Source organism: Spodoptera frugiperda, chromosome 31, assembly GCF_023101765.2.
Source record: "Spodoptera frugiperda isolate SF20-4 chromosome 31, AGI-APGP_CSIRO_Sfru_2.0, whole genome shotgun sequence".
NCBI classification, from domain to species: domain Eukaryota; kingdom Metazoa; phylum Arthropoda; class Insecta; order Lepidoptera; family Noctuidae; genus Spodoptera; species Spodoptera frugiperda.
Genome location: NC_064242.1, coordinates 13,352,867 through 13,369,359, shown reverse-complemented (window position 1 = coordinate 13,369,359; position 16,493 = coordinate 13,352,867). Strand labels below are relative to the sequence as shown.

Here is a 16,493-nt window from a genome sequence, read left to right as displayed (position 1 = left end):
ATTATTAGTGAATTTTTCACTAATATATACATATCCACCCGTAGCAGCTGAGTGATTAAAGTAATGAACAGGCTATGTGTAGTAAAGAACTGGGCACCTGTATCCTTTTAAATGTTAGATTAAATCCTTGACCGTCACTGGAAGCTTTATTATTGAGAGAGCATATCCGTTTCCGGCGATTTCTTATGATTTTAGTACTTTTTTTGACCTACCCAGTGGCGCCACCTGGTGTTTGCTTGTCATTTTAGTTACATAAAATGTCCGAGCTACTTTTTTGTTCATTGGCGTTTCGTTCTCCGGCGAAGCAACTTGTGCGCATCGGTTCACCATCGATGCTTAAAGTTACATTTACTTTATCCTTTGTTTTAAATATCCTTTGTTTTAAATTTCAATAATAAATACATAATTTTATTTTTAGAATAAAAGAAAAATAACGTATATTTTAACGGTTTTTCCGTTCGAAATATTTTTTAAAATTACCGAATATCCATTTGAATTAATCTATTTCAAAATATAGTGGTGCTGATTTAATGGTGAGTTCATTTGAAGAAGAAACTGTAAGTACCTACCTTACTTTTTAAAAGTGATCAATACTTTTTATGGTTGTTCCGTGTGGATCACAACTAACATTTATTTGTTTTGCTTCATATTTTTGTTTGTGCTAACAATTTTACTGTTTTTTATTTTGTTATTTTGAAGTTACAATTGTGATAATGGATGATCAAGTTGATGTTTCGGCTGCCGAACCACAAGTTGTGGCCGGCCCAAGTGGAAGGACCCGCAAAAGAAATGTTAGCAGCTCTAGTAGCAGCACGACGTCTAGTAGCTCTTCAAGCTCATCTTCTCCAAAACGTACCAAGCGGTCGCGCCGCTCTCGTCGTAAGAAGAATAAGCGCGCCCGACAATCTAACTCGACATTGGGCAAACTTATAAAAGAAGTTCAGGAGTTACGCGAACAAGTTTTCGTTAATAATACGCATAATGCTTGCCATGATGGGCTATCAGTTTGTTCTGGGGTCAGTGGAGAACTATATGACCAACATTTTGAGGAACAAACTGAATGCCCCAACGTAGATGATAAAAACTCACAATTAGACTTCACTTTTGATATCGAAACAAAGCTTAAGGAACCATCTGTTCCAAAAACTCCTGAAAATCTTTTAAAAATGCTACTTGACGTCCAGCGTTTAGGTAGCTCCGCTTGGTCGGAAGTAAGGTATTCTGATACTCAAAAACTCTACAACCATAGCCCAGGTTTCATAGACTTGGACACAAATGAAGAGATTAAGATGTACGATACCTTACGTCACCTTGCACATGCTGATAAATCATACGCAGCAATTACTTTTTGTATCCTTAAACAAAAAGAATCTTTACAAGAAGCTATTCGTAATCTCCTTTTGTGGGCTAAAAGTACACAAGTTAATTACGATAATTTAAGCGGGAAGGTTGAAGAGTTATTTCAAAAAGGTGATTTACATAAAATTTCTTCAGACCTGTTACAATTAGTTTGTGGCCATCGAGCTGAAAGTATAGAAATGCGTCGAGACGCAATTACCACTCAAATTCGGCATCCATTAGTTAAAGCATCTTTGAACAGAATACCCCCAACATCAACTCATTTGTTTAGTCCTGATCTCTTTGCAACGGCATTGGAAAAGGCTGGCGGTGTACGCAAAGCTTTTTGGCCTCCAAAATCTGAGTCTCATACCAGATCTAATCAAGGTAATCGCCGCCCCTCGCGGGGGCTTGGCGTACACAAACCAATAGCTTCATCGCGTGAAGCTCAGCATTGTATTTGTTGTCATGAACCAGGCATACCAATACACATGCATACCTATGATAACACACCCTCGCGGGGTGGATATTTTCGCACCAATCATGTAAACAAAGGCCAGAGTCTACCTTCCTTTCAATCCGACCAGTATGCTAGTAGAGGCTCATTTCACAACCGTGGCTCGCGGTCCGATCGAGGAAGTAACCGAAGTCGAGGACGTTCAAGCCATTCAAAAAGTTCTCGAGGGAACCAAAAACGTTACAAACAATGACTCGATTCGCTTTCGAGCGGGTCAGTTGGCGCACTACCGCTCGAAATGGACGGAAATGGGGGCGCCAGAAATTGTTCTAAAATTAATTCAAGGGTATCGCATACCATTTATCAAAAAACCGCCTCTGATATACCCAAATCTAATAAACGGGCCGTTCCAAACGCCTGTTTCAAAAGAAATGTCTGCAATAATAGACAAAATGAAATCTCAGGGTATTCTAAAAGTTGTTCAACTCTCACCGAGCTTCGTCTCCCCTCTATTTTTGACACCAAAGCCCGACGGGTCATCTCGACCCATATTCAATCTGAAAATGTTAAACAAATTTGTAAAGGCCCAACCATTCCATTTAATAAATATGTATCGCATCCCAGACTTCTTGCAACCTCAAGACTGGATGTGCAAAATAGACCTATCGCAGGCATATTTCCACTTAAAAATTTCAAAGTCACACAGGCGCTTCCTTCGCCTCATCTACAACCAAGAACTGCTAGAAATGACTTGCCTTCCATTCGGTTTAAGCACTGCACCCAAAACGTTCTCAATACTAACGAATTGGATTGCCCAAATATTACGAGAACGCTGGGACATCCGAATCATAGTCTATCTCGACGACTATTTAATAGTAAATCAGAATGCTCACGTCCTCCGAGATCATGTGCAAATAACATTAGATACATTACAAGATCTTGGTTGGCAAGTAAATTTCGAGAAATCTGTTCTTTATCCACAAAAAACTATAACATATTTAGGGATATTGTGGAATCCCTGGGACAACTTAAAATCCCTGCCAAAAGAAAAGACTTTTTCGCTTATCAAAAAAGTCAGTTCAGTTCTCGATCAAGGGATGATATCTGTAAAAGAGTTGCAGAAAATTACAGGACTCCTAAACTTTGCCAGCTACGTTGTCCCTCGGGGCCGACTCAATCACCGGCAACTATTAATGTTCATGAACTCGCTACCAGACCATGCATCGAAATCCTACCCACTAACACAAAATGTTCAAAACGAACTGGAATGGTGGATTCGCAATTGTCAGGCATCAACACCCCTACATTATCCTCCGCCAGTACACTTCCTGACAACAGATGCATCAAATCATGGGTGGGGAGCTCAACTGAACAATCTGGCTGTATCGGGCAATTGGTCGCAAGAGGAACAGACATTGCATTCCAATCAAATATCTAAGCAATTACACTGTAAACGAAAATAATATCTTTCAAATATCACGCCATACTGCGATTATTTTACTACTCTGTTCAGGCAGACGCATCCATGACTTAACACTGCTACAAGTTGATCCCGACCATTATATTAAATCAGATGACAGTGTTACATTATGGCCTCAATTTGGTTCAAAAACAGATTGTAGTACTCGCAGACAGTCTGGCTGGAAACTTCTTACAAACCCCAACAATAGTAATCTAAATCCTATATTCTGGTTAGAGAAAACTGTACAAATATTACACGAAAGACGTAAAGCTTCAAAATCATTTAATTTGTTTATTACAGTCAGAGGTGCACCAAAACCTGCTTCACGTACTGTCATCGCAGGCTGGGTTAAAACCCTTTTCAAAGAAGCTGGAATCATAGCAACTCCGGGAAGTACACGTTCTGCAGTAGCCTCTAAAAGCTGGCTAGAAAATCATCCCCTGGACGAAATCTTATCTCGAGGAAACTGGCAATCTGCTAAAACATTCCAGAATTTCTACAGAAGAGAAGTGATAAGAAGTGGTGATTCAAATCTAAATGTTTCTGAATTGTTTAATCCAGTTAATTAATTAATAATCAATACAAACTTTATTTATTAATTTTTTGTTATAGGTACTTTTGTTCTGTTATTAGATCATCAAATAATAAATACTCATATGTACCTTTCTATGTTTAATAATAAATATATTTAATTATAACCTGTGTTTTAAATACCAAAAAGTTTTTCCGATCACATTGGCGTTAGCACATCAGTGGCGTCACCAGGCGATAACAAACAGGTCTCAATAATAAAGCTTCCAGTGACGGTCAAGGATTTAATAGCAGCGTTTTACCTGAAATAAAACGCATATTAAATACTTACCTCACTGGAAGCTTTATCTTCACTTCTGCCTGGTTATATTGAGCCAATGAACAAAAAAGTAGCTCGGACATTTTATGTAACTAAAATGACAAGCAAACACCAGGTGGCGCCACTGGGTAGGTCAAAAAAAGTACTAAAATCATAAGAAATCGCCGGAAACGGATATGCTCTCTCAATAATAAAGCTTCCAGTGAGGTAAGTATTTAATATGCGTTTTATTTCAGGTAAAACGCTGCTATTATCGATGTCGTAAAACTTTGATGATTATTAACAGCTAGTCTATAATTGATGCGCAAAACTTGCGCTAAAATTTGAGTACTTGCGCAACGATAAGTAAAGTCATCGACACCGTAAAATTACTAGTGACAACATACGCAAATTATTAATTCGTAAGAAATTGTTAACTTTAATTTAAAAGGCTTGTTTGTAGGTCCTTTGAGAAATGTAGAGCTAGATTAACAGATTCCCTAAAATCACTACGGAAACGTGAAGAAGCCTGAAAAAGCTAGTACACAACATCCTCTATGAACATTTAGAATACGTACCAGCATCCCGATTGCTCTGCGTGTCGTCGTGCTGCGAGTCGGACATGGCGTCCAGCTCCACGTACCCGTTGTGCTCGGGCTCCAGCTCCGACTCGGCGCTGTTCACTAGTGTTAGCAGCTCCTTGCCCGTCGCTAGTGCTTCCTGTAATAACGGGGTCAGTTTTTATTATTTCATTCATGTGTGAGAGTAGTGCGAGATATCGTGACTTCACAATTTAACAAGTGAAATAACACTTTGGAGAAGGACGGATTAAAGGCACTATTCTTTTCTTATCCTAAAAGGCCAGATACGCACATGTAACTCTGATGTTGCGGATATCCACCACCGGTGACGATTGTTTATCATCAGGAGATCCCCCTGGTGCGATCAAAAAACTTGTTTTTTGTATGGACTATTCCAATGAAGCAATTATGGGGTTCAGTAAAGAAAATGGAATACATAGTAGTTCAGTTGATATTAGTTAGAAATATTATAAATGCCGTACCTCTGGCGTCTCCCAGATGAGCTGCAGCTGCGCCAGCGCGGCGAGCGGCCAGGTGGCGGCGGGGTAGTGGTCGCGCGCGAGCCGCGCGGCGTGCAGCGCGCGCTGGCCGCGGGAGCCGGCGCACGCGCACGACCACAGCGCCGCCGCCAGACGCAGCCCGCCGCCGCACTCCGCGCGCGACCACAGGCACGACCGGGTCGCGTCCTGGGGACAACGTACAATGTACTACACTTGTAGGGCTGGTCACACAAGCGCCGCCACGGTACCGCTGCGCTAGTCTCAATAGGATTTATATTACACTAGCTGTGCCCGCGACTTCGTCCGCGTGGAGTAGTTGTTTTGGGCATAATATTTATTTTTGGAAACAACCTCCCCAGCTTTTAAAATTATAGTCATTTTATGTTATTATTTCAGACATTTAGTTTTTAGAGAATCAGGATATGACATTAGCATATAATGATGATATATATAATGATGGACTAATCTTAATTGAAGATAAAATTCATGAGATTTGCGATAAATCACTAACCGATTTTGGGCTTCCTGTATCGAAAAGGATTAATTCACTTAATCATCTGGATCCGTTAGAAATAGCATTGCGAAAACCGTATGATTTAAATGAATTAAATAATTATATTACACAAAATGAACCAAAATTATTTAATGACCAGATAAGCGCCTATAATTGTGTTATGCAGATATTAGCAAAAGTTAGGTCTCAGGGTAAGCTAGCTTTGGCAGTTGCATCGTCAGGTATCGCTGCAACTTTATTAGCAGTTATTATTTCAGACATTTAGTTTTTAAGTTTTAAAAAGATTTGTTTAAAGTACTTCTGCGTAAATAATATTTTTCGTTTTATTTTCTTGTGGCAAAAGAACATATTGGTTTTCTCCGCAACCAGATCGTGACAACGCGACATATAGTTGGCCGTGTGTAAAGCAATCTTGACGTAAATCAATTCCTACGTGTTTAAATGTTTGTCCCTGTGATTTATTAATTGTAACGGCGAAAGACAGTTTAACGGGAAATTGAATTCTTTTAAAACTAAAAGGTAAATCATTTGGTATCATTGGGATGCGAGGTATAAGCACTGTTTGACCAACTGCTGGACCCGTCAAAACTATTGCAACGATCACGTTATTGCGAAGAAATTTGATTTGAAGTCGGGTCCCGTTACATAAATTTGGTGGTTTAAGATTTCGAAGTAAAATGATTGGGGCACCTATTTTTAACTTGAGGGAATGTGGGGGAAGGCCGCTTGGGTTCAAAGAATTAAGGAACTCCTGTGGGTAATGGACCGCATCTTCCTGATCCATTACATTATCTATAGATGTATAGGTAGATATGTCTCCTGGAAGTTTACTTAAAATTAGGTCATTAATTTCATCCACGCTACTGTTTCTCGCCGCCAATATTGCCCTTTGACACATCCATTGATGATCTTTATTTTCTATTTCGCTAATTTCAGGGTAAACTTTCAATATTAAGTCCTCAATATTACTCACTCTTTCTCCTAAATCTAGATCAATTTCAATTTTATTTTCAAAATGAGGCACTTTCCCGTCTCCTATTAAAAGTAACTTTGAACAAAATGTTGTACTACCTCCTCCCAAATGTGCTCTCATATTTGTGGTTAATTTTAAGATGTTCACAAATTTCCATAATGGGGAACTTTTAAGGCAAGCCTTTACAATGTCTGCTCTAGTTCCCCTTACTATTACAGGTAAAGTTTGCCGAAAGTCCCCAGCAAACATAACTGTAATCCCACCCATGATTTTGTTACAACTTCTTATGTCTCTAAGAGTTCTATCTAGAGCCTCTACATGTGCTCTATGGATCATGGTACATTCGTCCCAGATTATTAAATTGACCTCTTGTAAAACTTTTCCCAGAGGGCCATTTTTACGAATAGTCTTTCTGTAAAGAAACAGTAAGAGGCAGTTTAAAAGTAGAATGAGCTGTACGACCACCTGCTAATAAAGAGCGATACCTGACTACATGTGCTCTATGGATCATGGTACATTCGTCCCAGATTATTAAATTGACCTCTTGTAAAACTTTTCCCAGAGGGCCATTTTTACGAATAGAGCACACGCTATCTTTCTGTAAAGAAACAGTAAGAGGCAGTTTAAAAGTAGAATGAGCTGTACGACCACCTGCTAATAAAGTTGCAGCGATACCTGACGATGCAACTGCCAAAGCTAGCTTACCCTGAGACCTAACTTTTGCTAATATAAGATTGGTAATAAAGGTCTTGCCAGTTCCACCGGGAGCATCCAAAAAAAATAATTTTCCTTCACTAAAACTAACACTCTGTATAACACAATTATAGGCGCTTACCTGGTCATTAACTAATTTTGGTTCATTTTGTGTAATATAATCATTTAATTCATTTAAATCATACGGTTTTCGCAATGCTATTTCTAACGGATCCAGATGATTAAGTGAATTAATCCTTTTCGATACAGGAAGCCCAAAATCGGTTAGTGATTTATCGCAAATCTCATGAATTTTATCTTCAATTAAGATTAGTCCATCATTGTATATATCATCATTATATGCTAATGTCATATCTTGATTCTCATTACGCATTCTATTCAATACATCGTCACATAAAGCATTACGAAATGTATTCCATAAGCCTAAGGGGTCAGATGGTTGGCAAAATATAAGGATGATGGTAAATAATTCTCTTAATTTTGTGGCTGGCTCGGATATGACAGCATCTGCCATTGTATTTTGCCAATGTTCATCTCCCTCCAGTAAACCTAATTCCTTGCAAGCGCCTTGATAAGTTTGGCAAATAACACCATTCACGGTCCTCAGATGTTCAAATGACATTGGCCCGCGAACATGTTGCAGTAACATTCTTAAATAAAAACATTCAGTTTGAGTTGGATGAATGTTGTAGACACGGCCTAAAGTTGTGTCTTTTTTTACACCAGGATATCCTTCAACATCTTGCCCACGTTTTCTTCTAGAAAACGAATTTCTTTCCCATACGTAATACTGGGGTACTTCGTGATATAAAAGGGTTTTTGCAAAATCGTCTCTTTTGCAAAGATCAAAGAATGCTGTAAGTGTCGTTGATGAAGGATTGTTAATGCGATCTTGAAGATTTGCATTATTATAAAAGTACACTCTTTGTCCATTTTCTAAATGTACTGCTAAATGAACTACTGCCGGAAAACGTTCATGAATAGGAAATTGGAAAATTCTCCAAAGCGCTTCAGAGGAACTTAGATAGCGACCATTTAGATATTTTTCTACTTCATCGTTATTACTTTGTAACGAAAATGTGGCTTGATCAGAACCTTTATGAATATACTTACAGATGTACTTAATAGCTTTGACCGATTGACAAAACTCTACGTTAATGTGTGCATTAAAGATTCGTGATAGCACTGGATTATAGGGTACAACCCACCTGTTATCCACGTTCACTTCTGTACCTTTGACACGAATCAATGCTGTGTTTCCACCATTATCTGGAGACCTGCGCCTATAGGTTGGATAACCGTCATCCCCGGTTTGTGTTGCAGAAATAAAATTCCTAGGGTACTTTTTGGAACAAATGTTTTCTTTCATACATGGCGACGCAGGGTTATAAAATCCGCAAGGACCATGTATCATATTTTTTATGACAATATTATGCAGAATTGGATCTTGTTGTATGTCAGGTATTTCAGCCGATATTATTGCATCTATGGAATCTGGTTGTATTTTGTTAGCTAACCACAATAAAATGTGGGCGTGTGGTAGACCTCTTTTTTGCCATTCTACGCTATAAACAAAAGCTATGGATGGTCCAAAAATATTTTTTTTCGTTAGTAGGACTATCATTTTTTTTAGTTTTAAATGGAATACTCTAGTAACTAAATCATGTCTGTCATAAGAATGTTGATCGGGTAATAACTCAATTTTTATTTCCGGCCATTCGGAGTTACATGTAAATGTAATGAAGAGATCTGGTCTTCCAAATTTCCTGACATATGTCATGGCATCTTGACTTTTTTCGTTCATGTATCTGGGGGATCCTGTAAATGACGACGGCAATATAACATGCTGGCCAACATTAGAAGCGTTAATATTCGCATCATTAACCACGGCATCTCTTAAATGAATGTACTCTTCTGCTCTCAATTTCTTTTGATTTCTTTTGATGAAGTCTAGCCTCTCAGAAATCATTTTAGCCGCCATATCAACACAATATTGGTTGAATAATCCTTTGAAATAATGTATGCTGTTAAAAACATTTATTCTCACCATTAGTCTAAATGCATAGAATTGCATACACGATACAGTTTTAGATCTAGCAGCAGTATTCTGCTGCGGAATATTTATACAGTATCCGTCATTCCCAAAGGGAAACAGTAAGGGATACTGAAGTGGGTCATAAGACCTATGAGTTTCAGAAACTCGTTGAAGTCCACCATCTCTCGTAGTCAACACAATATCTCGGTGACCTTTGTCTTCATCTATTAAAAGAACAGCTACTTCATCTACTATCGGCGCATTATACCGACCTCGATGCTCGTTAGCAGGTTTTACATCAGCATGAATAATAAGTTTGAAGTCATTCGGTGGTCTATTTTCCAGATTGTATTTAAAACTTTTAATATACGTATTATGATCGTGAAGATATCTTTGGAGAACGTCAATAAGATCGACTTGCAAGCTTGGATTTAAATTTGAGCGTAAGGATACCTGATCGGCATGAGAAACAAAATATATTTGTAAAAATTCGGGTTGTGCCCCTTCAGCTGGAAGTAAGTTACCGATCAAGTGATAAACTTGCCCTTGGACTTTAAAAGTGGGCATAAAGTTTCCCTCACGAATCTCTCTGGCACCAAACGAAGTCATCTGAAATAATGTATTATATTGCCTTGCGTGATTTAAAAAATGCTTTGATGATGGATGTGAGCCTGATATCAGTTCTTTTAAAACTGTAGTTGGTTCCGGAATTATAGGTATATTTACTTTGCCACCACTACAGCATAGTCCAGGAGCTTCAGTCGCCCATTTTTTTGCTTGGCATAAGTTGCATATCTTATCCATTCTGCCAATATCAATATCATGTAGCTCGGTATAGTCAATGGTACAATCATAAGCAAACGCAGCATTTAATAAATTATATTGCCTGCGAGTTCTATTTCTTGCTGATCGTGCACTTTGCTCTGCTAATCGATGAGATCGTTCAGTGCTCGATTCCCGTTCGCGGTTTGCTAAAGTTCGGGAATTTTGTGAGACTAAACGTTGAGAACGTTCAGTGCTCGATTCCCGTTCTCGGTTCATCAAATTTCGGGAATTTTGTAAGGATAAACGTTGAGAACGTTCAGCGCTTGATTCCCGTTGTCGGTTTGCCGAAGTTCGGGAATTCTGTAAGACCAAACGTTGCGAACGTTCAGCGCTTGATTCCCGTTCTCGGTTCATCAAATTTCGGGAATTTTGTAAGGATAAACGTTGAGAACGTTCAGCGCTTGATTCCCGTTGTCGGTTTGTCGAAGTTCGGAAATTCTGTGAGACCAAACGTTGAGAACGTTCAGCGCTTGATTCCCGTTGTCGGTTTGTCGAAGTTCGGGAATTCTGCGAGATCAAACGTTGAGAACGTTCAGCGCTTGATTCCCGTTGTCGGTTCGTCGAAGTTCGGACATTTTGTGAGGCTAGACGCTGCGAACGTTCTATGATCGATTCATTAGCACGGTTTTGTTCACTGATTGCCCGTTGAGTAGCCAACCTAAGTATATTTTCGTCCTCTGTTTCATTGCTGCGCGAAACTCGCAGCCGCTTTGCATTAGCAGTCTGCCGAGAAAGCTGAGATCTTTTTCTAGGCATTATAGTGACGAAAAAAGAACGTAGGAATGAAAACTTAACCAAACCGTAACTCGTAATCAAGAAAAAAAAAACAAAAGTAAAGTAAATAATTACCCTAATTATTTTTACCTGTATTTTGTACTTATGAAAATCTAATAAAATATAATATGTCAAAAGAATAACCGTATAACTATAACTGTATGCTTAAACTAAAACCTATGTCAAAAGAATAACCGTACTTATAACTATAACTGTATGCTTAAACTAAAACCTTACCTAATAAGAATATTTATGTAGATAACACCAATTTACGGGTATTATATACAACAAAAAAAATGTTAATTATTGCTAAATTATTAGAAACAAAATTCTATCATTAAAACAATCAATACTATAAAGAAAGCTATGACACCTACTTATAATTAATTATTATCTACATCAAAACTAAAAAAATGTGTTAATAATTGTGAAATTATTAGAACCAATTGCAAAATTATTAGAAACAAAATACTATCCTTAAAACAAACAATACTATAAAGAAAGCTATGACACCTACTTATAATTAATTATTATCTACATTAAAACTAAAAAAGTGTTAATAATTGTGAAATTATTAGAACCAAAATATTATCTTTAAAACAAAATGAAATAGTATTTAAAAAGTATCAATACACGACGATATTATATCGCAGAAACAAATAACGCTGCATACAACTGTTCAGAAAGGAGCCGACCGCGCGTATGAGCCGCGCGGCATGGTACCTCGCTGAGCTACACCCCCCTCTCCGCGTCGCTCGCACGCCACGCCTCTGCTCCTTGCAGCGACATGTTTTGAACATCGTGCGGCGCGGGTGATTTTATGTCGGTGTTATTTTAAAATTGTAATATCTTTTAAGGTGTTCATTGAAATTAAATGACGTCAAAGACAATATTGTTCACAATTAAATACTCTTAATCAATAACATATTTATTTGGATAAAGATTAATATTATTACGTTGTTACAACTCTTACAAATAATGCATTAAATTCGACCATATTTGATTACCCTAAAAACGGTTCTAATAAGGTAACCTTAAAAGATAGACATATACTGTCGCGGACTTTTTTTTAGATCATTTTAAGAGGAATAATTCTTTCATACATATATTTTTCGTATCTTGAACCGTTTTCGCAGCGCACGCAATAGAAGCCCTGAAGAATGAATAATTTTCCCCGTTTTGTCCACATTTTTCGTTATTAATTCGCCCCTTATAGTTGCAGCGTGATGTTATATAGCCTATAGCCTTCCTCGATAAACGCACTATTCGACACAAAAAGAATTATTCAAATCGGACCAGTAGTTCCGGAGATTAGCGCGTTCAAACAAACAAACAAACAATCAAACAATCAAACAAACTCTTCAGCTTTATAATATTAGTATAGATAATGTGACTCGATCTAACAGACCCAACACTAATTGGATCCACGTGCACATCCAACACGACGCACAGAAATCGTCTTTTTAAAGGGAGAAAATCATCCGATAACTTAGGCAAGAGGGAGTGTCAGACTCTAACTGACCAAAAACCACCCCGTGCCTAATCCTGTTTTTCAAGCCGAAGCCCCTGTAACCCGCTAGGCAGTCCACAGCTCCACGAGAGCATGTGGTTCGTTCGTGAGAGACGGAAGACCGTTGTACTTTCTAGTCGCAAAAGTTAGACACCCCCTTTGTTCTCTTCCGACAAGGCTATGGAGAGTTTTTAAACACCCCTTTTGTTCAACAGTGAACGACTCCTAACTAATGATGGTGATGATGAAGCGACAGCTACGTACCATGGCCTCGTTGAGCATGCCGAGATGCATGTACTGCAGCGCGAGGTAGTAGAAGGCGAGGTGGTCGTTGTTGTCCAGCTGGGCCGCGCGGACCAACAACTTCAGCGACGCCTCGTTCGCCGCCTCCTTGTCTATACGCGCGTTCGTTTTCTGTAACGTATTCATTTCACGTAATTTTTTTAAACTCAAAACTCAAAATATTTGTTTGCATGTTAAGGTAGGTATTACAGGTCTTAACTTAAATGTCATGAATAATTTTACGATATACCTATCTATACCATTTTCGAGAATGCCCGACTAGTCTCTAGCCAAATTGGAACTCTCAATCTTGAATAATTCGAAATTAGTCGAGAATAAAAAACATTAAATTCAATTGTATTATTACTAACCTAAGTTAACATATGTATGTTTTAAATGTATATGTGAGTATAGATGTGAGTGGTGCGTGGTACTGACAGACCTGTGCCTTCATCTGGTGTCCGATGCCGGCGTACAGACAGCAGCGCGCCAACATGGGCCCCTGCCGCTCCTCTTCTATCGACAGCGCTTCTTCCGCCATCTCTATGCCTTCCTCTATCTATAAAAAATATTGGGTTTGTTATATTAAAAAAGCTAAGTAATATAGTTAGGGGTAGAATGAGAGACGATGTTTGGTTTCTTTCCTTTTTGCTCTTAAACGTATTTGTAAAGTGTGCGTACGACACGAGCACGTATGCGTACTATATACGTACGTGTTCGTGTATCAATCGATGGTTGGATGTGGCAATGTATACGTTTATGAGAGAAATCGCATGCGATGGAAGTCTGGCAGGTGTAATTTAGTAAATGGTATGGTAGGTGATGTTCAATCCATCTCCGTGTGAGAAGAGGTTTAGTAGTGGGCACTTATAGGCTGTTGATGTAATCTGATAGTAGGTGTAAAGGTCGTATCACACTGTAACAGCCCGTCAGGCACGGCGAGCAGTAAGCGTGCGGGCGTTTCAATAAAAATTCAAGAGGATTGCGCGCTGACCACGCACCGTCAGTTTTTTGTACTGACAGTATGAAATAAATATATTTCATAGTGTGATACCCTATGATGCCCTATGATAATAGGGCATACAATTTTAAGTTCAAATTTAAATGACAAGCTTATCGCTGGGTTGGAGCGATGTCCGTTAAGAGTAATGTATGTAGTGAGTCCGCACCCATCCCATCCGGTAGCATGTGTTGGCGGCGACGAGTCGCAGCGGCGCGTCGCCCGGCAGCAGCGGGGCCGCGCGACGCGACACGCCCGCCGCACGCACTCCGCTGCTCCACATCGGACTGCCTGCAACACAAACATACATACATCTCACACACTGCTAGTTCAATACATTTTAGACTCTAATACAACCGCTATAAGGTTTAAAATCTCTTATCATTATCCTAATAATATCACAATCAGCGATGCATACTTAGTTATGCAAGATTTGCGCGACTATCATATTTAACGCAACCTCCTTTGAGGGACTGTCTGATTTATACATTTTGTAGGCAAATTATACACTGCAATATTCTACAAAGTACTACCAAATATAAGCAAGAGCCAGTATAGTTACCGTGCGGTATATGGTCGGGCTGTATGACAGGCGCGGGCCGGGCATGTCCGGGCCCGGCGGCGGCGGTGGCCAGCGCCCTCTGCCGCCATACATGTGCGCAGCCGAAGGAGAACTTCATGGCCCGCTCCAAGGACTCCAGCAGTAGACAGAGCTGTCCCCAGCGCGTGGCGGCCAGCGCCAGCAGGTCCATGACGGCGACGGCGTTCCGCAGCGCGTGCGCCCGCGCCGCCTCGAACTCGTGCGACTGGGACAGCACGGCGTCCCGCACCGCCATGGCCTCGCCCACCAGCAGCAGCAGCACCACCTCCTCGTACTCGCAGCGGGGGACGAACTGGGACAGTATAAACCAGCATTTAATGTAAATTCTCATATGAATAATTCTGGGTTTAGACCAAAAACAGTAGGTATAACATTCAACAAAATATCTTACACATACATAAAGCCAGCAATAAAGATGGGCGAAAATGATATATATCAGATACATGCATTTAAAGTACCGTAGCAAGATCAGATACTGATTAAATATAACGAAGTGTTTGATCGAAGAATGATACAACGATAACCACTCTAACGTCCGGCCCGCGCGACCGTTTATCTCTCTAACGTCGAGTCGCGCACGGCATCCGAACCGCGCGCGACTCGCAAGTTCGTCGTAACAAAAAACCTATATAGCTACTGAACCGTAATGCCTAGAATAAAGAAAAGAATACCAAAAAAAAGATAGAAGAATACTGATCAATCTTAACGATTTTTTTAAATCTTTAGTTAATCTTTAAAATACAATAAAACGGGTTAAACATGAAACACAGAAAAAAAAACAGAATTATTTCTACCTTTTTAGAATATACGGCACAACTATTGCATATTTTATCAATAAAATATTTTTACAACAAACTTTACCCTTTCTTTTGATGTATATATGATTATATTCGGTTAACTCTAAGTATTGTAATTAAATCGAAAGAAAACACTACTCGTAATTTTACACATCAAAAAACCTGAAGAACACATTGACATTATTATGGAATCTTCAATGAATTTAGTATATTTCTCTTTGAAAAATGTATTATTTTGCTTATTACGAAATGTATTTCGATATTTTATATACTATTGTAATGCAAAGTATGTAAAATATGTATAAACAATACTAAAAGTGGCCAATACCATACGACCGGCCATTTTTTTCGAAACAATCGTTTGAAGTTAAAATTAGACTAGATTTATCAGCTAAAACTGTGATATTTATACATCATCGTAAAGCACAAATCTTCTAGTTTATTTTGATGTATAACACTTGCAAGATAAATTAAACAAAACTGTAGTATTTACGACATAATTGTTGGAACTCACAAAAACACTTCACAAGTCAAGTCAACTAACTTTAAAAATTTATATTTTGTTTGTCAAAGCATATTACAACGCCATGTCTTATTTTTTCGTCGAACAATTTATTCAGCTGTATAGATAATCAGTCAAAACTCACCAAACTAGACCGTATTTTAAACTAGAGGGAGTTAAACAGAACTCGTCGCTTTGGATACTATAGTATCCATGGACGTATGACGCTCCTTTTTTTTGGATACCGTGCTATCCATGGACGTTAGAGTGGATAACTGACACAGAACTCTTGTAGTTAAAACTTTGACAAACAGACTATAGCTTCACAAGCATTATGAAAAATGAAAAAGCAGAAGAAACATAATATGTAACCTGATTGAGGGCGGCATATTTCTTTGGTTTCCAGGGTCCGTCGGAGACGTAGTCCTCCCGCCGCCTCGTCAGCGTGCCCTGCGGGGGCACGGCCGCCAGCTTCTCGGGGGCCTTGTACACCTGCACGGTGGTAAACAGCAATATGTTATATTATTGTAATTGAGTTTATGGGTTCTTTCTAAAATAACAGATACAATTTTTTTTTTAAATTGTGCACAGAGCGACAACGAGAAGATAAATTACTTCATAGTAAAAACAGTCGGTGCTCAGGACACAAGCAACATCAGATGACTTGCAAGTAAATTGCTGGCTTTGACTCCTAAGCATAATGAATGGCTAGGAGCTGAACGTGGAAAGGGTTTGGGATTTTATAGATCAGCTCACTACCTCTAACCGATAAATTCTTCGATATTCAATTGCTTTGTTA

The 16,493-nt window shown here is 39.0% G+C and overlaps 3 protein-coding genes across 3 annotated transcripts in view; 1 reads left to right on the top strand and 2 right to left on the bottom strand.

Moving 5' to 3' along the window:
* LOC118282146 (tetratricopeptide repeat protein 7B) overlaps positions 1-16,493 on the bottom strand; it is a 32,056-nt gene that overhangs the window by 6,475 nt on the left and 9,088 nt on the right. Inside the window, exons 6-12 of the mRNA XM_035603075.2 lie at positions 16,067-16,186; positions 14,357-14,687; positions 13,964-14,085; positions 13,237-13,353; positions 12,777-12,926; positions 5,150-5,353; positions 4,665-4,806 (exon numbers count right to left, since the gene is read on the bottom strand). Of these exons, the coding sequence (XP_035458968.1) occupies positions 4,665-4,806; positions 5,150-5,353; positions 12,777-12,926; positions 13,237-13,353; positions 13,964-14,085; positions 14,357-14,687; positions 16,067-16,186 (1,186 nt within the window). The remainder of the gene's footprint in view (positions 1-4,664; positions 4,807-5,149; positions 5,354-12,776; positions 12,927-13,236; positions 13,354-13,963; positions 14,086-14,356; positions 14,688-16,066; positions 16,187-16,493) is intronic.
* LOC126912861 (uncharacterized) lies at positions 113-3,217 on the top strand. The gene has a single exon (XM_050707170.1). The coding sequence runs from the start codon at positions 714-716 to the stop codon at positions 2,046-2,048; it is 1,335 nt and encodes a 444-aa protein (XP_050563127.1). The 5' UTR covers positions 113-713; the 3' UTR covers positions 2,049-3,217.
* Positions 5,445-12,390, bottom strand: LOC126912860 (uncharacterized). Its single transcript, XM_050707169.1, has 2 exons — positions 7,196-12,390; positions 5,445-7,020 (listed from the first exon to the last, which is right to left on the bottom strand). The coding sequence occupies exons 1-2, from the start codon at positions 10,982-10,984 to the stop codon at positions 5,971-5,973; spliced, it is 4,839 nt and encodes a 1,612-aa protein (XP_050563126.1). The 5' UTR covers positions 10,985-12,390; the 3' UTR covers positions 5,445-5,970.

Excerpts from the sequence above, each read along its gene's own strand:
- LOC126912860 (XM_050707169.1), bottom strand. The coding sequence starts at position 10,984 with ATGCCTAGAAAAAGATCTCAGCTTTCTCGGCAGACTGCTAATGCAAAG. Across the intron at positions 7,021-7,195 it reads TGGGAAAAGTTTTACAAGAG|GTCAATTTAATAATCTGGGA; the intron begins GTCAATTTAATA and ends GTTTTACAAGAG.
- LOC126912861 (XM_050707170.1), top strand. The coding sequence starts at position 714 with ATGGATGATCAAGTTGATGTTTCGGCTGCCGAACCACAAGTTGTGGCC.